Genomic DNA, 25,939 nt, shown 5'->3' on the forward strand with positions numbered 1-25,939 from the left:
CAGGAAAGGAGCCCTGAGCTCAGGGGCTGGAATCCTTTATACTGGCCAATAAGATGGCTGGCTCTCCCCCCAAAGGAGGCACTATTTCTGCCTCCCAAGTTTAACTCTACAAACATCCTTCAGAATCATCTAGAACAAGTCAGTGACTCACTTATATGACATGCTGACATATGAAAGCCCAGCACTAGCGTGTTCCTTCTACCCGTGTGGCTATACCGAGGCGGCACATACCCTATTCCTGAACCGTATATATGCTATATTGCCTTATATAAAGTTTGCAAACTTTACATAAATGCTATCGTAGTTCACATAGGATATTTTCCCACTTGTTGCACTTTATTCAAGTTGACACACGTAGTTTTAGTCCTTTATTTAACTGGTAATAGTATTTCACTATGTGAATATATCACAATGTACTTATCCATTCTCCCGTTGATGACTTTGAAGAGTTTCCAGTTTTTTCATTAAAGACCTTCCTTATCCCATTATTGTAATGGGCATCCTAATACAGGTCTCTTGGTTCACAGGTGTGAGAGTTTTTCTTACTGTCTATATTCTGTCTACTTCTTTCTGTCTATATTAGGATTTCTGGGTCTAAAGGTAGGTTCATCTTCAATATTTAGTTGCTTCTTTTCTAAGCAGAATCTTGACGAAAATAAATTTTCGTGGCTATTTGTGCACAGCATCCAAATGCTCCCTATCAGCAACCCCATCTCCATACCCCCTGCTGCAGAGCTTCCTCTCTGACCCCATTTGATATGGGGGCAACGTGTAACCTAGACAAGACCGATCAGATGCTCTCAAGGGCTCAGGTGAGTGGTTGAAAAAAGTGGGAACTACTGGAAGTCAAAATCATCCTGGAAGGGATACCCAAACCGGGTTAGGTTTGCGGTGTGCTCGTAGCTGCGTCCCCGCGTGCTCAGAACTCCAGAGGCTCTCAGCACTGGTCTGTGTTCAAGCCTACTTCTTATTCAAGCCATTGAGAACGTGTGCCAATAAGCTTCCTTTGTGCCCAAGAGAACTACAGTCAAATCCTCTCGTGGGCAAATAAAAACTCCTTTTGATAGGTTATAGGAAAGAGCAAAAGAGGTGCACTTGCTGGATCAGTCAGTAGCGCACGTGACTCTTGATCTCAGGGTCATGAGCTCAAGTCCCACGTTGGGAGTATTGCTTACTTAAGGAAAAAATTAAAAAGCAGAACAGGGTAGAAGGAAAGGAGAAAGAGGGAGGAAGAAGGATAAAGAGAAGGAAGGAAGAAAAGAGAAAGCTCTTCACAACTTTCCATTTTTTTCTTTTTTTTAATTCCGAGAGAAACTTTGCCAAGTAAGCCGGAAAAATGTTTCCTCAGCGGTATTGATAAGATTTTGCTGGCAATGTCTTAAAGCATGTAAAAGGATAATAACAATTAGGCAAATACAACATACTGCTTACAAAAAATATATATATAATCAACAATGAAGCTTATTTTGCAAAAAAAAAAAGATTGTTGCTCTGGTTATGGAGGGTTTTTTCCCCCAAACAAAGAGTTCTTTGGCGTCCCCACCAGGGGATGCCTGAAACTGCAGACAGTCTTGATCTCCATACATATTATATTTTTTCCTGCACATATATACCTGCAACAGTTTAATTAGTTTATAAATTAGGTGCAGTAAGAAGTCAACAAAAATAACTAATAATAAAATGGGACAATGACAACAATACATCGTGCCGAAAGTTCTGTGAGTGTGGTCTCTCTCGAAATAGGTTACTGTACTGTACTTCCCCTTCTTGTGATGACGTGAGACGATAAAACGCGTACGTGATGACATGAAGTGAGGCGAATGACATAGATGTCGGGATGCAGTGTTAGGCTGCTGTGGACCTTCTGACCATCATTTCTGACAGAAAGTGAAACAACAGATAAAGGAGGATCACTGTTTAAAAAAAAAAAGGAGGATCACTGTATTGACACAATGATACCCTTTACATAAAAGCTTAATAACTCTTTTTCCTTAGTTTCCTATTGCAAATTGCTTCGTTGACTCTATTAGTGAATGGAGATAGATCATTGGTTAAAAAAAAACCAAAAGGTAAAGTCCACTAATATGTTACGTAAAAAGGAAATACATGATGTAAGGAAATAGCAGAATGAGACTTCTTTTCTCTATAGAAACCAAGATTGTTGTTGCGTGCTGTACTTCTTAATTGCTGCGTAACGAGTGACCCCAAACCTTGGTCATTTGGAGTAACCACTTTATTTTGTGCACATGTGTGTGGGTCAGTTTAGGGAAGGGTCAGCTGGGCAGGTGGTCTCTAACCTGAGGGGCATCAGCCAAGATGACTCAAGCAAGGACCTGGTTGCAAGATGGTTGCTTTGCTCACCTGTTGGCACCTCAGGCCCCTTGGCCCCTCTTCCCCTATGGCGTCTCATCCTCTAGGGCTTCTCAAGGCCAGATGTCTTCAGGATTTTTGCATTTCTTACCTGGTGTGAGCTTCCAGGAAGAACAAAGCAGAAGCTGTCAGGCCAGTCAAAGGCCGTGCTGGATCTGGCCCTTATCACGTCTGTTATGTTCTGTTGGCCAACGCGATCAGAGTCAATCCAGAGTCAACCGGGTGGGGGAACAGAGTCCCCTCTTGGTGATGAGTAGACGCCCACATCAGCCAACCAGAGGAAACACGCTCAGCCACACTGCGAAAGAAGGTTCGCTCTGTGTTGACTTGCGACATCAGGATCTCAAGACCCTCACCTAGAAATACCAAGGTTTTTAAGACTTTTTTCTTTATGTAATTTCCTTTGAAATTGGTAAGCTCGTGTATGCTCATTTTCACAAGAGAAACTATCCAAAGATAGTGTATTTTAAGGGTAATAAAATCTCTCCTGCACTCACTGGATTTCTACTTCCCTAACGTAACCAATGTGCTCGCCTGCGTATTCTGCCTGCCGATACAAGCATACAGAAACATGCACATCCTGGCTCGTGGTTCTGTTTAGAAAACTGGGGTAGGGCCACCCAGAGGGCTCAGCGGTTGAGCATCTGCCTCCGGCCCAGCGTGTGATCCTAGAGTCCCAAGATCGAGTCCCGCGTCAGGCTCGCCTGCTGCTCCCTCTGCCTGTGTCTCTGCCTCTCTCCGTGTCTCTCATGAATAAATAAATAAAATCTTAAAAAAAAAGAAAACTAGGGTGATAGTGTGCATCTTGCTCTGCAACTTGCTAGTGGCTTACTAGGCCAGGAGCATCCCTGCAGGCATAAACTGAACTGGTTTTATTAGAACTATGTCATATTCCATGTTGGGTGTGACTGTGATTTACCCAACCATCCCCTCTGCGGCAGAGGTTTTTATAGGCCCTCAGTATCCGTCTACCTCTCTGGGCCCACGGGCCCTAACATTTGGCACCACCAGTGGCCTCCCTTCCTGGTGAAAGCATTTACTGCCTTTGAGTCCCTGTGGCCTACGCCTCTACTGTGGAGGATGCATGCACATCCCAAGGGCCACTCGGCCTGGCTCCTGAGAGGTCAGTGTTAGCACAGCTGTCCATGGTCTCGCTTGTGTGTGTAGCTTTCACTATTTTAAGCCATTGATTTTTTTGAACCAAATTAATTTATATTTGTGTTTATTTGCTATGCTTCTTTCTTTTCTTTCTTTTTTTTTTTTTTTTGGTTACACTTATTTCCGTGGATAAACTTATTTGTTATGTTTATTTCTATTGCATAAACTAGCACACCCTAACGTGTATAGCCCTTTTGGTGCACCTTAGAGTGTTTGGAGATTTTTGCTGCTGCAAACAATGCCGCAATACATGTTCTCGTATACAGATACATATCTGTACGCCCTGCTGATTTCATTTTTATATGATAGACTCCCACAGGTTGATTGCTGGGTCAAAGGACCTTAAGTGTTAACAGATATTTTTAGATTTCATTCCTCAAGAGTTTTAGCAGTTCACATTCCTACCAGCACAGTAAGGATGTTTCTCATTCACTTTAATTTTTAAGTTTTTTGATTTGAGGAGAAAAAAAAGATATTGCTTTAATTTGCATTTCCCATACCAATTTCCAGCAGTTCATACACACCAGCAATGTAGGGATGCATGATGCATTTTAATTTTTCAATCCAATGGGTTTAAAAAAATGGCATTTCATGATTGCTTTCATTTGCATTTTCTCAACCAATTTTCAAATGTCTATTAGCTGGCTAAGTTTTTCATTCTTTGAAATGTCTATGCTCTTTTATCTACTTTTCTAGTAATTGTCTTTCCTTATCAATTTATGGGAGAACTTGTGTGCTAGAAATAGCAAGTGTTATAAATGTTTTTACCCAACATACTGTCTCATCTCTTTGCTTCTGGGTGTTCAGTATGTAAAATTTGTGTTAAAATATATCCGCCGGGAAGATGGAAAAATTCTGGTGATGGATGCTGATGCTAAGCACAACAGTGTAAATGTGCTTAGTGCCACTGAAATTGTACACTTAAAAATGGTAAAATGGTAAATTTTATGTTATGTATACTTTACAATAAAAAATAAATACATCTGACTTTTCCTTAGAGCTTCTGGGTTTCTTTTCCTTCTTAGGAAGCTCTCTTCTACTTAAGGTTATAAAAATATTACCTTTAAATTTCTTCTAGTATTTTAGTTTTATTTTTTACATTAAAAACTTGAATCCAAAAAAAAAACTTGAATCTATCTGGAATTTACTTATAAATATGACATAAAGTACCAATATGCCAGTTGTTTAGTCAATTATACCATCATGATATTTCTCTTTATTTCCATTAATACATCTATTTTCAGGCTTTATTTTCATTTAATAATTAGAAATCACTGCTCCATGTTTTTCTACTGAAGTCAATAAATTATTTTTTTGTGAGCAGACTAGGAGATTTCTATAACTGATGGGCTCTCTAATCATCCTCAAGGAAAGAAATAAACAAATACATACATATAGAAGTTAAATGATCCCAAATGGAGTTATTCTGTCTTACATTCTTCTAAATATGTGATGGAAAGGATTTTTCTAAATGTCTGTACTCATGTAACCAAAATGAAGTTGACATTTGGCAATTAACCAAATTAATTAATACGAACAATAAAATGCCTGTTGAAGCTTGAATTATTCACTTTGACTAATCTACAACAGTTACAATTATCCAGTTCAATTTTTATACATAAACATGACATGATCATTCTTGAATATTAGCTTCATGTTTTTATTTTCATTACAATGCTTAATAAATCAAGATTAAAATTAAAATAATACTTCAAATTGTAGGCTCTTAGCAGCTATAGCTGTGTCCCATATCTATTTTTTCTAGGAATGCTATTGTTAATGAGTTATAATTGCTTGGGGGCATTTTCACACGATGGAGATGGAAATATTGATTTTTTTTAAAAAAATCATGAGTGCAAGCTAATATTTCTTTTTTTAACTTTTTTTAAAAATATTTTATTTATTTATTTATTCATGAGAAACACAGAGAGAGAGGCAGAGAGAGAAGCATTATCCACGCAGGGAGCCCAATGTGGGACTCGATCCCCAGACCCCAGGATCACATCCTGGGCCGAAGGCAGACGCTCAACTGCTGAGCCACCCAGGCGTCTCAGCAAGCTAATATTTCTTTTTTTTTTTTCAAGCTAATATTTCTGATTTAAATTGAACTTCAAAGGAATTTTACTTAATACCTTAATTTATCTTTGAATTATAATATTGCTTTTATCCTGTACTAAAAACCTCAGTTGCTAACAACCTTAATTCAATTACTCATTTACTCTGCCCTGATAATCTGTAGCATTTTAAGATATTTTTAATAAACATAAAATTCATAAATATCTATGTATGTTGTATATTTTATATGACATATATAAAATAAACTTTAGATAAAATGGTTTTTGAAGCAACAATCCTGGGCACCTGGGTGGCTCAGTGGTAGAGCATCTGCCTTGGGCTCAGGGCGTCATTCCGGGGTCCTGAGATCGAGTTTCACGTTGGGCTCCCGCAGGGAGCCTGCTTCTCCCTTTGCCCATGTCTCTGCCTCTCTCTGTGTGTTTCTCATGAATAAGTACATTTTTAAAATCAAAAAAAGAAAAAAAAAACTCAAACAAACCCAGAAACCAAAATAACAATTGCATATTACTATGAAGAACCATAGTAGTGAATGAAGGTGAGGGTGTCTGCAGCTCTACCTCTGTTTAGGTTTTCCACTAAGGATGGGTAGTGTCAATACCATGTTCTGAAGTCTCTTAAAATAATTATTTTTCTCTGAATGGATGTCATCAACCAAACAAGTTCATTCATTTCAGTTTGTTTTCAATTTTTAGGATTGATTTTTGTTTTTTTTTAAATTTATTTTTATTTTTTTATTTTTTGGTTTTTGCTTATTGTTTATAGTATATAACGTGCTTACATGACCCTGAAGGCAAAACTGTATGGCACATTCTACTCTGAGAAGCCACAGTTCCCCATCGTTGGCCTCCTTCCTCTGTCCCTTCCTTCCGCTGCAATATTTGGGTTATCCTCCTCTTTTTTACAAATATGAGCAAATTCATATGCACATATTCATGTTTCCCTATCTTTCTCACCAAAAGTGAACATACCACATATACTGTTCTGTAGCTCGGGCTTTGCCATTCACAGCGTACCCCCAGCTCCCTTTGTACTATGCCCCACACCCCCTGGCCTCTCCCCTGTGTGGGTGCTCCCCAGTGTCCTGAGCCAGGCCCATGATGAACATTTTGGAGTCACAAATAACACCACGATGAATATAACCTTGTGCCAGAGTTGCTCCGGACTTTTGCCTGTGTACCTCTAAATGTTATTCTACTGACATCGATTTAGGAGAAATGCCTGATAGCTAAAAGAATTGTGAAACTTAATTTTGAGACTAAAATGATCCCAAAATATTTCTGAACCCTTCCCACTCCAGTTTGGCTGAGGGCGCGCCGGTTCCCAGGTCCTCGCCGGGCTCTGGGTGCAGGGTGCTCACACGTGAGGATTACTCTGCTGGCTGCTGGGGACCCGGTCTCCTCCGGCACGGTGCAGCCGAGGTGGCTACTTCAGCATGATGCCAAACAACAAAGCACAACCATTTCCTCAGTACAAGAGGTGAGTGGGAAAGACTTAGAAATTAGGTCCGATCTTTATGTAGTTTATATCCTTCAGTTAGGCAGCAATTCTTGAAGCAATATAAATACAAAGAAGGAAGCACATAATACATAATTTGCAAAACAGTGCGTTGTATAAACAAATGGTATCTCTCCTTTATTTCATTAAATCTTTTTTCCTCCCTTTCTCTGATGAACTTTTGCCTATAGAGTATGATATGGGCTTTTGTTTAAAACATGTGTGAGTGGGACCCCTGGGGGCTCAGCGGTTGAATGCCTGCCTTCAGCTCAGGTCATGACCCCAGGGTCCTGGGATTGAGTCCCAGAGGGAGCCTGCTTCTCCCTCTGCCTGTGTCTCTGCCTCCCTCTGTGTCTCTCATGAATGAATAAATAAAATCTTAAGAACCCCACAGGCGTAAGAATGACTAGCTCCGGTTCCTTGTACCCTAAGCATGGCCCTGCAGAAAGCCGGAGATGGGCTAATCAATGAACAGTCAGTAGAGTCTTACACTGGGATTGTTCCCCGACAAGCCATTAGGGACACGGGACAGTTATGATCAAGGGGAAAAGGGCACAGGAGTTAATTAAATCGAATTAATGGCTTGGTTATTTTCCGGCCAGAGGTTACAAGGCCGTGGCCTCTGGGCCCGGAGGTGCTTACCTGCAGGTTTCGGCCCCTGCTCCGCGCGGGGGGGGGGGGGGGGGGGGGGGGGGGGGAGACTGGCCTCCCAGGAGCTGGACTTTTCGGGTCGAGTGTGTTCTTTGAAATGAAAGCACCTTGAAAACGTAATTCCGGTGTATTTGCAGATCCTCAGGTCCGAGGATGGATGTCAGTCTCCGCAGGCGCCCCTGCGCCGCGGGGTGGGGTGGGGAGCCCGGGGCAGTGCTGCGCTCTGGGGGGGGGGAGGGTTCGCGGCCCGGAGAGTGGGCGTGTGTGGGCAGGTGCAGGTGCGCGGGAGCCGCGCTTAGGGCTCAGGCGGGCCACCCCTCGGGCGCCCCTGCTACGCTGGGACTGGGTGGGGCGCGGGCTCTCACCTGCGGAGGCCACCTGCCCCGAGGCCACCTGCCCCAAGGCCACTTGCACCGAGGCCACCTGCCCCGAGGTCTGCACCTTTGCTCCGCGGGCCCTCGGCCACCCCTCACCTGTACCACACCTGTGGGCGCCGAGATGGGTCACTGGCCCCGCCCTGGAGGAGCTGCGCTGGGCAGGGAAGACTCCCTGGGGACCTGAGGGCCGGTGGGCCGGGCACCCCGTGCTCCGCCGCTCCCTGCCTGCGGGGTCCCCGGCTCTGCGCTGGCGGGAGGACAGGCTGTGAGACCTCCGCCGCTGTCCTGGCCTCCCTGCCCTAGTCCCCCAGGGCCACCAGGTCCCCCACCAGGGCTCAAGCATGTGTGGCGGCAGCGTGAGGGCCCCGGGGCCAGGCCAGGCCACTCCTCTAGCCGATATCATCAGGTGTGGGCCGGGGCTGGTCCTCACGTACTGGGGACAACCCAGCACATCTGAGCCTTCAGGACGGCGTGAGGCCCCGGGGCCAGGCCAGGGCCCTCCTCCAGCCGACTGTCAGGTGTGGGCCAGGTCGACCCCGAGCCCTCCCCCCACTGACGGCCTCACGTCTTCGGCGCACCTGCAACCGTCAGCCAGGGAAGGGCAGCTCCCTCATCAGGCCCCGGGCAGGGCTGCTCAGCTCCAGCCGCACTCAGGGCTGGCAGGCCACCTGCACGGTGGCAGCAGCGGCAACAGCGAGGGTCCACGGGTGCTCTCTGGGCATCTCCCGCCAGCGGCGTCGGGCTTTATGGGCACCACCATGGCCTGGATCCAACGGGGCTGACACTATTATCACCGACCCCCCCGTCAACACAGGAGGAAGCAGAGGCCTGGGAAACGGCAAAAAGTGGCCACTCAGATGCTCCAGGCCTTGACCTTGAGGGAAACTCTGGGTGTCCCCCAGGAAGCCGATGAAAGCTCCCCACCTGCGCCTCCATTTGAGTGTCGGGGGTTCCCTCTGGCTCTTCCTTCAGCAGAAGTGCTTTCTCCTTTCCTGGATGCCTGGTTGGCCTGAGGCCTGCACCTGGGAAGCTTCGGAAACCGACAGGAAGGCTCATTAGGCTGGAATCGGCGCTCAGGGGACCCCCCATCACAGCGAGCCACATTCTCAGGGGTCCTGACCGATAAACGGGGCTGGGCGGGAGCACCTAGCAGACGGGTGCAACTGCAGTTTCCTTAAGCACAGGCCTCACTGCATCTTGTCTGCAGGAAGAAGCTTTGGGACAAAGATTTGACCCCTGCTTAGCCTTCTGTTTGAGTTCCTCTTCATCAGTGGGCCAGCATGTCCTCGTGCCTCCCGGCCCCATGTACAGCTGCACTTCTAGTCCTCCCACATACGCTGGCTCTACTCCCGGCCCCCCTACTCTGCTCCAGTGACCCACGTCTCTGCTGTTACGCCAACGCCACACTGTTTTCATTACTGTCACTTTATAATACAGTTTGAAATCGAGGTATGCACTGCCTCCAGCTTTGTTCTTCTTTCTCAAGATTGCTTTGGCTCTTCAGGGTCTTGTATGTTTTTTTTTTTTGTTTGTTTGTTTGTTTGTTTGTTTGTTTTGGTTTTGGTTTTTTTCTTGTATGGTTTTATACAAATTTTAGAACTATGTATTCTATTTCTGTGAAAACGGCCAATTGGAATTTTTATAAGGATTGCGTTGAATGTGAATATTGCTTTGGGTAATATGGAAATTTTAACAATATAAATTCTTCTAATTCATAAGCATGGAATATCTCTCCATTTATATTTCTTCTTGAATTACTTTCTTTCATGTCTTATAGTTTTCGATATACCGGGTTTTACTTGCTTAAGATTATTCCTAGGTATTTTATTATTTTTAATGTGACTATAAATGGGATTTTCTATTTTTATAGTTATTTATTAGTGTATAGACATGTACCAGATTCTTGTGTATTGATTTTGTATCCTGTAACTTTACTAAACTTGCTTATTAGTTCTAACAATTTTCTTTTTAGAATTTTTTAAAGATTTTATTTATTTATTCATGAGAGACACAGAGAGAGGGAGAGAGAGAGGCAGAGACACAGGCAGAGGGAGAAGCAGACTCCATGCAGGGAGCCCGATGTGGGACTCAATCCCGGGTCTCCAGGATCAGGCCCTGGCTGAAGGCGGCGCTGAACCACCCAGGCTGCCCAGTTCTAACAATTTTCTGATGAAATCTTTTGGGCTTTCCATATATAATATCATGTCATCTGCAAATAGTGAAAGTTTTACTTCTTCCTTTCCAATTTGGATGTCTTTTGTTTCTTTTTCTTGCCTTATTTCTCTGGCTAGGACTTCCAATACTATGTGGAATAAAAATGGCAAGAGTGGACATCCTTGTCTTGTTTCAGATCCTTGAGGAAAAGCTTTTAGCTTTTCACCATTGAGTATGATGTTAGCTGTGGGGTAGTCGTATGCGACCTTCATTATGTAGAAGTCTGTTCTCTCTATACCCTCGTTGTTGAAAGTTTTTGTCACAAACGGACATCGAATTTTGTCAAGTACTTTTTCTGTGTCTATTGAGAAAAATCATATAAGTTTTATCCTTTTGTTGGTTAATGTGTTGTATCACATTGACTGATTTATGGATATTGAACCACCCTTGAATAGGGATTCAATTATCCCTGAAAATAAATATTTATCCTGAAATAAATCCCACTTGGTCGTGGTGTATGATCTTTTAAATATATTACTGAACTCAGTTTATTAATATTTGTTGAGGATTTTTGCATCTATTTTTTTCAGGGATATTGGCCTGTAACTTTTTGTTTTTGTGATGTCCTTGTCTGGTCTTAGTATTTAGGTTAATGTTGGCCTCAAAAAATGAGTTTAGAAAAGTTTCCTTCTCTTCCATTTTTTGGAAGTATATAATTGTTCATAGTCATCTCTTATAATCCTTTGTATTTCTGTGCTATCAGTTGCAACATCTATTTCATTTCTGATTTTATTTATTTGAGACCTCTTTCTTTTTATCTTGATGAATCTAGCTAAAGATTTGTCAAGGTTTTATCTTTTCAAAGATCCTGTTCTTGGTTTCATTAACCATTGTCTTTTTAGTCATCATTTCACTTATTTTTTTTTTTCATTTTACTTATTTCTACTCTAATCTTTGTTATTTCCTTCCTGCTGCTAACTTTAGACCTTGTAATTCTTTTGCTAGATCCTGGAGGTGTAAAGTTAAGTTGTTACTTTGGGATTTTTCTTGTTTCTGCAGGGAAGCATTTATTGTCATGAATTTACCTCTTATAACTTCTTTTGCTGCATCCCACTAATTTTGGTATGTTATTTTTATTTCTCTCTTGATTTCTTCATTGGCCCATTGGTTGTTCAGCAGCATGTTGTATAATCTCCACATACTTGGGAATTTTCGAGTTTTCTTCATGTAGTTAATTTCTAGTGTCTTATCATTGTGTTTAGAAAAAAATGTTTGATATTTCAGTCCTCTTAAAATTATTAAGACTTATTTTTGACCTAATATATATGATCTGTCTTGGAAAATGTTCCATAGTCACATGAGAAGAATGTATATTTTGCTCCATTTGGATAGAATTCTCTGTAAGTATCTGTTAAGTCCATCTGGTCAAGCATGCTGTTTTGGGTGATGTTTCCTTATTGATTTTCTGTCTGGATGATATGTCCATGGATGTTCGTAGGATATTTAAGTTCCTTAATATTTACTGTATTGCTGTCAATCTCTCCCTTTAGGTCTATTAATATATTTATGTGCTCTGATATAGGATGCATAAATATTTACAAATATTATATATCTTCTTTTTGGATGGACACCTTTATCATTATGTAATGCTCTTTGTCTCATTATAGTCTTTGTTTTATTATTTTTATATATTTTTTACATCTTTGAAAGTATATTTCTTCTGATATAAATATAGGTACTCCAGCTTTCTTTTGGTTTCTATTTGCATGGAATATCTTTTTTTCTATAAAGATTTTATTTATTTATTCATGAGAAACACAAACACACAGAGGCAGAGACATAGGCAGAGGGAGAAGCAGGCTCCCTGTGGGGAGTCTGATGCGGGACTTGATCTCAGGACCCTAGGATCACAACCTGAGCTGAAGGCAGACACTCAACCGCTGAGCCACCCATGTGTACCTGGAATATACTTTTCTATCCCTTCAATTTTAGTTTCTATGTTTCCTTATGTCTAAAGTGAGTCTCTTATAGGTGAGTCTTGTTTTGGGGGGGGTGTTTTTGTTTGTTTTTATCCATTCAGACACTCTATGCCTTTTTATTGGAGAATTTAGTCCATTTACATTTAAATTAATTAATGGTAGGTATGTGGTTTTTCACCATTTTGTTACTGGTTTTCTGAATGTTTTTGTAGTTCTCTGTTCCTTTTCTTGCTCTGTTCATTTGTGGCTTGATGAATTTAGTGATACTCCTTTCTCTTTTCTTTTTGTGTATTTACTATAGGTTTTTGCTTTGTCATTACCATGAGGCTTACATTCCTAATTAGAGCTATAACAATCTACTTTAAGTTGATAAAAACTTCAACTTTGATCCCACTGTAAAGCTCAACATTATCACTCTTCCCCGTCAATATTTTGTGTTGATATTTTTTTTGAGTTGGTTTTTGTTTTGTTTTTTAAAGATTTTATTTATTTATTTATTTGAAGGGGAACAAAGGGAGAGGGAGAGTCTTTTATATATATATATATTATTGGAGTCTGATTTGCCAACATACAGTATAACACCCAGTGTTCATCTCGTCAAGTGTCCCCCTCATTGCCCTTCACCCAGTCACCCTGTCCCCTGCCCACCTCCATGTTTTGTCTCCCTCTCTGATATTTCCCACTCATTTTCTCTCCTTTCCCCTATCCCTTTCACTATTTTTTATATTCCCCGTATGAGTGAAACCGTATAATGTTTGTCCTTCTCTGATTGGAGTATTGGAGGGTATTATGCTTACTTCACTCAGCATAATACCCTCCAGTTCCATCCATGTTGAAGCAAATGGTGGTATTTGTCGTTTCTGATGGCTGAATAATATCCCACAGTTTGAGGCTCCTCCCACAGTTTGGCTATTGTGGACATTGCTGCTAGAAACATTGGGGTGCAGGTGTCCTGGCGTTTCACTGCGTCTTTGGGGTAAATCCCCGGCATTGCAATTGCTGGGTCATAGGGCAGCTCTATTTTTACCTCTTTGAGGAGCCTCAACACAGTTTTCCAGAGTGGCTGCACCAGTTCCCATTCCCACCAACAGTACAAGAGGGTCCCCCTTTCTCCACATCCTCTCCAACATTTGTTGTTTCCTGTCTTGTTAATTTTCCCCATTCTCACTGGGGTGAGATGGGATCTCATTGTGGTTTTGATTTGTGTTTCCCTGATGGCCAGGGAAATGACAGAGCATTTTCTCATGTGCTTATTGGCCATGTCTATGTCTTCCTCTGTGAAATTTCTGTTCATGCCTTTTGCCCATTTCATGATTGGATTGTTTGTTTCTTGGGTGTTGAGTTTAATAAGTTCTTTGTAGATCTTGGAAACTAGCCCTTTATCTGATACGTCATTTGGAAATATCTTCTCCCATTCTGTAGGTTGTCTTGTAGTTTTGTTGACTTTTTTTTTTTTTTTTTTTTTTTTTTTGCTGTGCAGAAGCTTTTTCTCTTGCTTAAGTCCCAATAGTTCATTTTTGCTTTTGTTTCCCTTGCTTTCATAGATGTATCTTGCAAGAAGTTGCTGTGGCCAAGTTCGAAAAGGGTGTTGCCTGTGTTCTCCTCTAGGATTTTGATGGATTCTTGTCTCACATTTAGATCTTTCATCCATTTTGAGTTTATCTTTGTGTCTGGTATAAGAGAATGGTCTAGTTTCATTCCTCTGCACGTGGCTGCCCAATTTTCCCAGCACCATTTATTGAAGAAACTGTCCTTTTTCCAGTGGATAGTCTTTCCTGCTTTGTCGAATATTAGCTGACCATAGAGTTGAGGGCCCATTTCTGGATTCTCTCTTCTGTTCCATTGATCTATGTGTCTGTTTTTGTGCCAGGACCACACTGTGTTGATGATCACAGCTTTGTAGTACAACCTGAAATCCGGCACTGTGATGCCCCCAGCTCTGGGTTTCTTTTTCTTTTGCAGTATTCCCCTTGCTATTCGGGGTCTTGAGAAAGAAAATCTCAAACAGATTCCCTGCTAAGTGTGGAGACTGATACAAGGGCTCAGTCCAATGACCCTGAGATCCTGACCTGAGCTGAAACCAAGAGTTTGAACTTAACTGACTGAGCCACTGAAGAGCCCCAATGTTTTGTTTTTTGTTTGTTTGTTTGTTTTTAAATTTTTTAATTTATTTATGATAGTCACAGAGAGAGAGAGAGGCAGAGACATAGACAGAGGGAGAAGCAGGCTCCATGCACCGGGAGCCCGATGTGGGATTCGGTCCCGGGGCTCCAGGACCGCGCCCTGGGCCAAAGGCAGGTGCCAAACTGCTGCACCACCCAGGGATCCCTGATGTTTTGTTTTTGATGTCACATTTTCTCTCTTTTTATTTTGCATATTACATAACTAAATATTGTAATCATAGTTATTTTTACTACTTTTATCTTTAATTTTTTATACTACCTTTATAAGTGATTAATCAACTACCTTCACTACATATTTACATTTCCAATAGGGTTTATTCTTTTGTATGTACTCTTTTTACTAGTTAGCACCTTTTCTTTTCAGCCTAAAGAAGTCCCTTTAACTTTTCTTGTAAGTCTTATTTAATGGTGATGGACTCTTTTAGCTTTTGCTTGTCTGGAAAACTCTTTGTTTCTCCTTCAATTCTGAATGATAACTTTGCTGGATATTCTTGAATAGCAGTTTTTTTTTCTTTTAGCACCTTAAATATGTTGTGACAATTTCTTCTGGCCTGCAAAATTTCTGCTGAAAAATGTACTTATAGTTTAATGGAGGTTCCCTTGTACAGAACAAGTTATTTTTCTTTTGCTGTTTTGTAATATTTTTCCTTGTCTTTAATGTTTGATGTTTTAATTATAATGTATCTTGATGTGAGTTTCTCTGGGTTCCTCTTATTTGGAACTTTCCGGGCTTCCTTCTCTAGGTTAGGGAAGTTTTTAGCCATTATTTCTTCAAGTAAGATTTCTATCCCTTTCTCTGTCTCTTCACCTTCTAGGAGCCCGATTTTGCAAACGTTAGCCTGTTTGATGTTGTCCCATAAGTCCCTTAAGCTATCCTCATTTTTTTCCCATTCATTTTCTTTTGGTTGTGCTGATTGTGTGAGTTCCACTGTCTTGCCTTGTAGTTGACTGGTCTTTTCCTCTGCTTCATCTAGTATGCTGTTGGACTCCTCTAACTTTTCAGCTCAATTATTCTATTATTCATCTTTATGATTTCTCTTTGGTGCTTTCTTATATTTTCCTTTTCTTTGTTGAACTTCTCACTGTGTTCATCCATTCTTCTCTCCAGTTTGATGATCTTTTTATAGCCATTACTTTGAACTCTTCATCAAGTTAAATGACTTATCTCTATTTCATTAAGTTGTTGTTGTTGTTTTCTGAGGTGTTATCTTCTTATTTCATTTGGAACATAGTCCTCTGTTTCATTTGCTTGATGGTCTGTATTGGTTTTTATACAGGATAGGAAACAACCTCTTCTTGCAGTCTTAGAGGACTGGCCTCATGTAGGATATGAAACTTGTCATTCAACCCTGCCTCATTCAACCCTCAACCCTTGGGTCTTGGCTAGCTCTCAAACCTTTGTGCTTGTCCAGGCTGCCTATCATATTTTCATAGCTCCAGTATTTGATGGTGTGCCAAGTCCTATCAATGTTTCAAAAGGGAGATTCAAAACAAAAACAAAAACAAAAACAAAAACAAAAGGGAGATTCATCTCAGCACCTAGATTCAGGCTGATTGGACACAGACTTGCAGGCATCAGCTTTTTAAAGCATGGAAATATATGTAGGTGGTGGAATCACAAGTAAAAGCCCTGCTGACTACTAGAGCTGGGCAATCTGTAGGTGTTCCCTGGGCAACCATCCTAGAGATCTGAACTCCAGCTGAATGTATAATCTTTCATCTGAGTGATACCAGTGAAGGGGAGCAAGGCAAAGAGATAGCACCAAGATGGCACTCACAGCTTGTGCTTCTAGAAAGCAGTTTTTTAGCCATTCAATGTTTGACAGACCTGAAGTCTGGCCGTCAAGTCAAAGATCAGGACAAACGAAGAGGCCTTTTTTTCTTTCACAGAAAGACAGAAGGAATGTGCCTTAGTCCACTGTCTGTGCAGTGCCTTGGGGGTGGTAGCCTGCCAAGAACCATCTCTCCAATTGCCACAGGCCTGTGGGACCAAAGAATGCAAACTCCTTCACAGCCACCAGAGCCAGGTGATCGAGGGACATCCTCTGGACAGCAACCACAGAAGCCAGGGTACTAGACGTGTCTAAGCTCTCCTCCACAAGTCACTGGTGCGCTGGAATGCAGCAGAGAATGAGCGTGAGGATACCACCCAACCTCAGAGGTCTCTGGAAAGAATGACTGTCAATATCAAGATGCATATTTAATTAGATGCCTGCCTACCCCATCAGGGGGTAAGCTAGTAATAATGATTAGCTAATAGGCTGCCTTCACAGAAAAACTGAGCTCTGGGTCCATTGCCTCTAACTGTGCCCTGAGGGTAGTAGCTATTTAAGAACTCTGTTTGTTGGAGTCCTGTTGGACTCACCAGTATAAGCCCCACTGGCTACCAGAGCAAGTACTATAGAGGTGTCCCTGGAAGCAGTAGCAAAAATCAGGGTGCCAAACAGGTGTATGCACTCCCTTCTGTGTGACAACATTTATTACAGTCCCATAAGACCAGGAACACAAGCTCCCCTGACCTCCAGAGCCAGGTGATCAAGAGGCATCCCATAGATGGCAGTTGCAAAAGTTGAGGCACCAGAAACATGTAAAAGCTCCCTTAGAAGAGATACCGTGGTCTGGGACCCAGGAAAGGGAGAACTCAGAGATGGCATCCACTAGTCTCAGTTCCCAGAGAGTGTTCCAGCAGGCCCCTTGATGTCTGTGTTAAATTACGTTCCTGCCCCTCAGGCCAGTGCTTAATGTAAGCAGGCAAGCCTCCTTCACTTTAAGTCTGGGCACAGTCAGCTCCTTTTGATCTGGGAACTGGGCCAGTGAGTATGAGGGAGTAAACCCTTTTAGAGCTATAAATCCTCAGAGTCTTGTGGGCCTTGGGACATAAGCCCTATTGGTTTTCAAAATTAGATGTTTTGAGGGTCTTGTTTCTCAAGTGTATGTCTTAAAAGTTGGGAAGCCTGATAAGGGGTTCAAACATTCTGTTTCTCAGGGAGAAGCTCCAGGCTTTGAGTTCCCTCCTGGATGTGGAACCCTGTACCAGGAGTGGTCTATGGCAAGAATGTGTCCCAGCCTCTCCTTTCCATTTGAATGTGGTTTTCTTCTTGCTTGATCAATGTGTACTTATCCCTCAGTCAGCCTTCAGGTTTTTAAAAAAAGGCCTTGTTCCATATGTAGCTCTAGACTCAGTGTGTCTGGAAGGAGGTGAGTTTAGGATCTTCCTATGTCACCCTCTTGAACTGGAATTCCTATTATTTCTTTTTTAATTATTTTTTTATCTCTTTTTTAAATAACAGCTTTATCGAGATATAATTCACATGCCATACAATTCATCCATTTAAGCATATAATGCAATGCTTTTTAGTATATTCAGAGTTGTGCCACCATCTCCACAATTAATCTTAGAACATTTTAATTATCCCCCCACCCTACACACACACACACACACACACACACACACACACACACATACCGAAAATCTGTAAATTTTGGCTGTCACTCCCCACTCCCTACCCCAGGTCTAGGCAATGAAAATTTACTTTCTATCTCTATGGACTTGCCTCTTCTGGACATTTCACACAATACGTAGTCTTTTGTGCCTGGCTTTTTTTTTTTTACATAGTATACTGTTTTCAAAGGTCATCCACACTGTATTATGCATCATATTCTGTTCCTTTTTACTGATGAATAATATTCCACTATATAGATATATCATATTTTATTTATTCATCTGTTGGTAGATATTTGACGTTTCTACTTTTTAGCTATTATGAATAATGCTTTTATCTCATTGTCACTTTGATTTGAATTTCCCTTTTGGCTCATATTAGTAGTGTTTCCTATCCAGTCCGTGTACCCTGCTCAGGTGTTTCTTCTGCCCAGGAAATCATTTTCTTCTCTGCATTCCCTCAAGAGCTGTTGAACAGTCTTATCTGTGAATTAACTGTGGTATATAGATGTGCCCATCACCGTGATTATGGTGGTGGTTTCACATGGTATGCACATGCCAGAACTTACCCAATTGTATACATTTAAGTATGTGCAGTCAATTGTATATAATTTATATCTTAGTAAACCTGTCAAAACAAAACCATCAGGGTGCCTGGCTGGCTCAGTTCATAGAGCATGCCACTTCTGATCTCAGGGTTGTGAGTTTGAGCCTCATGTTGGGTATAGAGATTACTTAAGGAAAAAAAAAAGGTATGTTGGCAAATTGAATTTAAATTAAATTTTAAGAAAGGAAGCAAATAAATAATAAAAAAAAAACGATGAAAAGCAAATAACCACTGCCCCCCACCCCCAAAGTGATGATGATCCATGCCAGCTACCTCGAACAATTATATCACCTCTTCTATGAAGTTTCTGGATTCTGTTTTTGTCTGAGAGTCCCTTTGCCTGTGTGTCTTAATATTGTAAAGTGTCTCAAAATTCCTTGGGCAATAGGCCTGATATGAGAGCAGAATGGCAGATGGGTTTCTGAGAGGGTGAGGGGCTGTTTGGGGCACCAGTGGGGGAGGAAGCATGTTGGCGGGGAGGGATGAGAAGTGCCTAAACACACAGGCTCTCTGTGGCACCCTCTGGTGACAGGAGAGCCCAGGCCGTGGCTCAGAGTATTCCTACATGATGTGCTATCAGCTGCAGGGCCCTGGAGCAGCTCTGGCTCTTAGCTCTTTACATTCAAATCAGTAAATCACCCCATACTTTCAGGGACAGGTAACAAATGGTCTAAACCTAGAAACAAATCTCTATTTGAAACAATTGGAAGTTTTAATAATATCATTTAAATGTCTGTTTATGTGGCTTGACTGATAGTTTCTTATACAGAAGGCACCAATAAATGCTAATTAATAATAAATGTCAAATAATTATAAGATGATGATAAAGTCAGTATCACTTTATAATTATAATCAGGAAGATAATTAATAGTTAAACTCTAAACAAAGAATACAGAAAATAGTTCATGTAGGCTCAATTCTCTTGCAGTCTCCATTAAATTCATTGAAGAAGAAACTTTTAAAAATCAAAATAAAATTAACAATATCATATTTTAAAAAAGATTTTGTTTGTTTGTTTGTTTATTTCAGAGAAAGAGGGAGACAGAGCATGAACAAGGGGGAGGGCCAGAGGCAGAGGGAGACACAGGCTCCCTGCTGAGCAGGGAGCTGGATGTGTGGCTCCATCCCAGGACCCGGGGATCATGCCCTGCGCCAAAGGTAGATGCTCAACCACCGAGCCTCCCAGGTGCCCCTACAATATCATATTCTTGACAAATGAGTTAGGTCCTCACAAGAAAATGAAAAAACAAAAACACAATGACCTGGTCTCTAACGATGAATTACATACTGAGTTTGCAAATCAACACAAATGGTGAAAGATTTGCATGCGTTATAAATTGCTTAAACATCCATGAAGATAAGAATACTGAGGATCTAGTAAAATGTGAACATATAGATTTCTGCTATTCAGAAAATAGCACAATAAACCATAAGTAAATTTATGTACTAACTACATATGTATTAAATATATATGTGAAAACTTTATGTTAATTGAAGTTCACATAAACTTCAATTTATTATTTATTTATGAATTTTAATAATTATTTATTATTATTTATTATGAATTTTAATAATTTTTTTAAATTTCTATTTATTTATGATAGTCACAGAGAGAGAGAGAGAGAGGCAGAGACACAGGCAGAGGCAGAAGCAGGCTCCATGCACCGGGAGCCCGACGTGGGATTCGATCCCGGGTCTCCAGGATCGCGCCCTGGGCCAAAGGCAGGCGCCAAACCGCTGCGCCACCCAGGGATCCCACACATAAATGAATTTTAAAAGCCAGTAGGAATACGGACAAGAAAGTCAAATGTATATATTTTGATAAGTAACGCATTTATATAAGGTGCAGCTTGTGTCACTAAATGTGCAGTAAGGAGAAGCCAGCATCGCTGTGTGTGCTTCCGAGGCAGTTCCCGGAGCTGACAGGCCCCTCCTCCACCAACTAGCCAGGTGTGGCAGCCAGCTAACCTCTTCCTCAAACGTCTCCTGTCACCCCGAGATGACTCCCCGTCATTGGTGGTTTGTTCTCAGAGTCCTGCCCCAAGTCTCCGTCAGCTACAGTAACAGCTTCAGTTCAACAATCCCACCTATAAATCTGCTTATGCTGCTCAAATGTCAAACAATTACAGGTTCTGGAAAATCTCCCTTTTTACCCATTGGCAGCCGTGCCTTCGTGTAATGCGTCACCAATACCAGCAGAGATTTGATCACACTGTGGTGCAATGATTTACAGCTGCTTGAAAATGTCTTTTTCAAGTGCAAACAGGGCACCTGGGTGGCTCAGCAGTGGAGCATCTGCCTCCAGCCCAGGGCGTGACCCCAGGGTCCCGGGATGGAGTCCTGCGTCGGGATCCCAGCAGGGAGCCTGCTTCTCCCTCTGCCAGTGTCTCTGCCTCTCTCTCTCTCTCTCTCTCTCTCTCTCTCTCTCTCTCTCATGAATAAATAAATAAAATCTTTAAAAAATAAAAATCCAAACAATTTATTAATTTTCTGAAAGTCTCTGCATTTTATTTTTTTTAAGTCTCTGCATTTTAATAAAATGTAGTTTAAACTTCTGCTATAGACCCAGAAACTGCCTTTGATCATCGGCTCTCAGCACCAGCTACCACCTCCAGGGACCCAAGAGCCCCCTGAGGGCCGGTGTGCCAGTCCTGGTGTTTCACCCTGTGTCCCGGCCTGGCTGCAGACTCTGTGTCCGCATCTGTAACGTGGTCATAGTATAGTTCACCTGGGTTTTCCAGAGAAATTTAAAAAACCAAATAAAGATTATTTGAGTTGAAGTATCTGTAAGGTGCGGAGCACTATCTAACATGAGATCCATGGGGAGGGGAGAGGAGACAGGGAACAGAAGGGAACCAAGCAGGAAGGAAAAGGGAGAGAGTCAGGGTGCTGAGTTAAGACACCAGCACATGAGATAAATATATAGAAAAAAAATGGAATAAATATTTTTATCCTTGGAGCTTTAGTGGAGACATTCCCCCTAACACAGCAGAAGGGGACTTCTTAGGGTGAACAGCTCAGCTTTCCAAGTGCCATCTGTAGGAGGTGCTCCCGGGGATGGTAGTGGCTCCTCACAGACCAACCACCCTCAGCCATAAACTCAAGACAATATATAAGCAGCTTCGAGGAGGCACAAGATGGCCCCCAGCGCAGATCGACCCCGGGCAGAGTCTGTATTTAGAAGAGGGAGGACGCAAATTCTTGTTTCCTGTGGCTCTCAGCCTAAAGGCCAGCCGGGTCCCGGGCAGGGATAGCAGGCATTTGCATCGAAAGTCCGCAGCCGGGATCCCTGGGTGGCGCAGCGGTTTGGCGCCTGCCTTTGGCCCAGGGCGCAATCCTGGAGACCCGGGATCGAATCCCACGTCAGGCTCCCGGTGCATGGAGCCTGCTTCTCCCTCTGCCTGTGTCTCTGCCTCTCTCTCTCTATCTGTGTGATCGTCATAAATAAATCAAAATAATTAAATAAAAAATATTAAAAGAAAGTCCGCAGCCTTGCTGGTGGAGAACCAGAGAACAGAACTTGAGCAGCCCAGAGACCCTGGGAAAGGAGAAAGACAGCAAGAGGAGCCCTCAGTTCTGTGGTTGCCTAAGTCTCGTGGGACATTCCAGCTATGGGGCTTACCCGTGGGTCTCTTCGCCAGGGCAGATGCAGTTGTCAAATAATCTCACCACGGCCTAGGAGCATATTGTGATATTATTTATTCTGGAATAAGCTATGTTGAAAGAAACTGGTAATTGGTGGAAATGACTGTGCCACAGAGCACGTCGGTGTAGGCCACCGTAACATTTGATGGGAGTGAAAGTTTTAGTAACATTTTGCCGTACAAATTTTTTTTTTTGCATTGATTCAATACAACAAACTTTGAATAAAAGGCAGTCATAGTCCTCCGGGAGACGGAAGCCCCCGTGGAGCTGGCACACGAGTCTGGAGCGGTGGCCTCAGTGCCCCAGGAAGCGTCATGCCCGGAGGCACCCCCCAGAGGGCTGCACGCTCCGAGACCAGGCAGCAGCCAGCTGCTTTCCGCATGCTGTTGTCATATGTCATATGTCACAGGGTGATTTGTCACCATCGTCGCGGCCTCGGGGGGGGTGGGGGGGGCGGGGAGGCCTCCACGACCGCCGGGGTGCACGGGCTCTGCCCCAGAGGCAGGTGGGCAGCAGAGCTCTCCTCGAGTGAACCAAGGGGTGCGGCAAAGCCCAGAAACACATTCCAGAACAGCGACTTGGGCTTCAGCCTTACCCTGCTCCTGCTTCCCTAACTAGTGAGCCCAGTGCATCTGTGACGGGCTTCAGTCTACACTGGCACGGAAGTTACGTGTTTTCTCCTACAAATTAGTTGGACCATCCAAGTCTGGCAGCCCCATCACGATGCGGCGGATGCCCGGCAGAGCCACGGGACCCCTCCTGCGGGGGGCCTCAAGGTCGTGGGACTGATGCCCCATCCCAGGGGACGTCCCAAATGCCACCAGTCGTTCCCTTCACTCACCCACTGCTTCTCTCTTCCTCCCCACCCTGAGTTCCTGTTTTTGTTTCTGGCTCTTGGCCAGCTTTGGTTGGGCGCCGGTTTGGCCAGGATCCGGCTCTTTCTTCCCCACTGGCCGCAGCAGAGCCCGGGAGCCGGCTTCCCGGTTGGCCGTTAAGAGGCCCCTGTCCCCTGGGGCCAGAGCAATCCACTTGCACCGGCCGGGAGGTGACAAAGTCTGGCTTATTCGCCTGTGTTCCGTCTGTGTGCCCACCTGCCTCAAAAGGATGCTTTGGGTCCCTTAAAAAGAAGAGGGAGTCTCTGAGGGCTGCATCAGGTGAGGGCTGCATCAGGTGCATCAGGTGAGGGCTGCATCAGGTGCACCAGGTGAGGGCTGCGTCAGGTGAGGGCTGCATCAGGTGAGGGGTGCCTTCAGTGCCCGCTTCACCTGGGCTGGGGTTGTGGAAAGCAAGCTGTAAGAGCTCTGTGCTGTATGTCTCCGGCGAGACTTTTCTCCTTTTCTCTTTACCTCTCGCACCAAGCACCTGAAATATCATCTATATCAAGAGTGTAGTAATAGATTATAAAGTCTGTCACAATAAATAAACGTTCTAATTGGTTTATAGCCACTAAGAATGCTTATATAAATGTAATGTTCCCAGAATTCTCAGAAAATATAGAAACTGAATTTCTGATACTTTATTTAATGTGCTAACCTTTTAAGAGAAACTCTTTCTCCCCAAAACTTCTACCACTTTTAGCATTTTTTTTCTATAAGAAACAAAGTTAGGGATCCCTGGGTGGCTCAGCGGTTTGGCATCTGCCTTTGGCCCAGGGCGTGACCCCGGGGTCCTGGGATCGAGTCCCTTGTCGGGCTCCCTGCAGGGAGCCCGCTTCTCCCTCTGCCTGTGTCTCTGCCTCTCTCTGTGTGTCTCTCATGAATAAAAAAAATAAAATCTTAAAAAAAAGAAACAAAGTTAATATAATCAAAGTGATTAAACAAATCACTTTGTAATCACTACATTAATAAGTTTGGTTTAAAAACAGCTCATATAAAAACAAACAGCTCAAATGCTTTGTTCTTGATTTTAACTATATGAAGTATAATGCAAGTGTACATTTTATTTTTTCTTCTAAATTTAAGTTGGTTTTACCCTGAATAGATTAGATAATCTGAACTTCCTGTACTTCTTATTTTGATCAATGTTAATATTACTTCCATATGAAGTTTCAGATTTAAAAAATGTAAAATTGAGTTCAACTATATCATTCAATATATATTCATAATTCATTGAATCTGACAAGCTTTATTATACCAACAGTAATTATGTTCTGTAGAATGTTATTTTTATATATCATTTCCAAGGTCCTTAATTAACTTTAAGACTTTGCATTAATATTAAGCTAATCAATAGTTAATCTTTAAGTATTCATTTCTTCTTATTTTTATATGCCACCAAGCACTGACGCCTTTGGGCCATGTTAAAATAGGTCCATTTTTACCACTTCAATGGGTACACTTTAGGGGTTCTCTTCTGCTTGTGAGCCTCACTGACTGTGGTGGATGTGGCCCCCAGTATTCAGTCAATGCAGGGCCCCTCTCCATGTCCCTTCTGGTCCCACAGACTCCTCCATCTGCCCAATTCTGCTTCCTCCCTCTTCTACCAATGGTTTTATTGAGTTTTTTTATTGAGTTTCTTTGCTTTGGACCCTGGACACCAATGCACCCCCAGCTCGGCCTCAGCAATTGCTCAGAGGCCCCTGTGTGTGACATCGCTCAATGTTGCAGGATGGCAGGCAGTTCTCAGCCCCCATCCCCCAATCCTGTCTGTGAAATAGAAGTTAATGACTTTGGTTAACACTGATAATCAATACTGGTGACTGATACCATGCTCAGAGCAATAGTGGCAAAGAAATATGACAGTGCACTCATGGTGTGCTTTGGTTTCTGAAGGAAAAGAGATTCATTTGTCTAAAATAAAGTATTTGTTTACTCCAGAATGGGAAAGAGGAGCAACCTGAATGAAAATAGAAGATTTGGGGACACCTGGATGGCTCAGTGATTGAGCGCCTGCCTTTGGCTCAGGTCCTGACCCTGGGGTCCTGGGATCGAGTCTCACGTCGGGCTCCCTGCATGGAGCCTGCTTGTCCCTCTGCCTGGGTCTCTGCCTCTCTGTGTCTCTCATGAATAAATAAAATCCTAAAAAAGAAAAGAAAAGAAAAAAAGTAGATTTGAAGAAAGTGAGCTTCATTTTCCTTGGTTTTAAAATCCTGCAAATAATGAGTCTGAAAAGAAACAATGAATTATGTTAGAATTTTGGCAAAATTTGTTCATATTTAATGGATTTTCTGATAAGAAAGTATAAAAGTGTCTAAATTCTTTACTGCTAAATATTATATAAATGCAAGAATGAAATTTGGAGGGACACCTGGGTGGCTCAGGGGTTGAGCGTCTGCCTTCGGCCCAGAGCGTGACCCCGGGGTCCCAGGATGGAGTCCGGCGTCGGGCTCCCTGCATGGAGCCTGCTTCTCCCTCTGCCTGTGTCTCTGCCTCTCTCTCTCTCTCTCTCTCTCTCTCTCTATCATGAATAAGTAAAAAATTTAAAAAAAATCTTTAAAATCCCAGAAAGGCGAAGGCGATACCTTGCACTCAAGAGACGGGTGAGGCTTGGGAGCAGGGGGTTCCCAGTATGGAGACGGGGCGCCGGCTGACACTCGGGTTTCCGTACTAGAGGTGACGGGGCTCGCTGCACGCCAGGCCCTGCAGGCCCTGGAGGACGGGCGCCGGGCTGCGGCCCCTGGTCTGGGGTCGGCCTGGGCCCGGGCAGCCGGTGCTCGGGAGGAAGAGCCGTTATCACCACACCGAGGTCATCTTCGTCACCAAGGAGCAGCGGCCGACCTCCGTGTGCTCATGGCAGCCCCTGAGGCCCCCCTGAGGGAAGGGCTCGCGCTGCTCTCCGGGGCCAGGAGGGAAGGGGCCTCCGGC

General features: G+C 43.0%; 1 protein-coding gene across 1 annotated transcript in view; it reads left to right on the plus strand.

Annotated features, from left to right (window-relative positions):
• Positions 1–25,889, plus strand: part of LOC129514503 (basic proline-rich protein-like) — a 66,724-nt gene extending 40,835 nt beyond the window's left edge. Inside the window, exon 7 of the mRNA XM_055333122.1 lies at positions 25,782–25,889. Within this exon, the coding sequence (XP_055189097.1) occupies positions 25,782–25,889 (108 nt within the window). The remainder of the gene's footprint in view (positions 1–25,781) is intronic.
• Positions 25,890–25,939: the final 50 nt, after the last annotated feature.

The sequence above is a fragment of the Nyctereutes procyonoides genome, unplaced genomic scaffold, assembly GCF_905146905.1.
Source record: "Nyctereutes procyonoides isolate TBG_1078 unplaced genomic scaffold, NYPRO_anot_genome, whole genome shotgun sequence".
Lineage (NCBI taxonomy): Eukaryota > Metazoa > Chordata > Mammalia > Carnivora > Canidae > Nyctereutes > Nyctereutes procyonoides.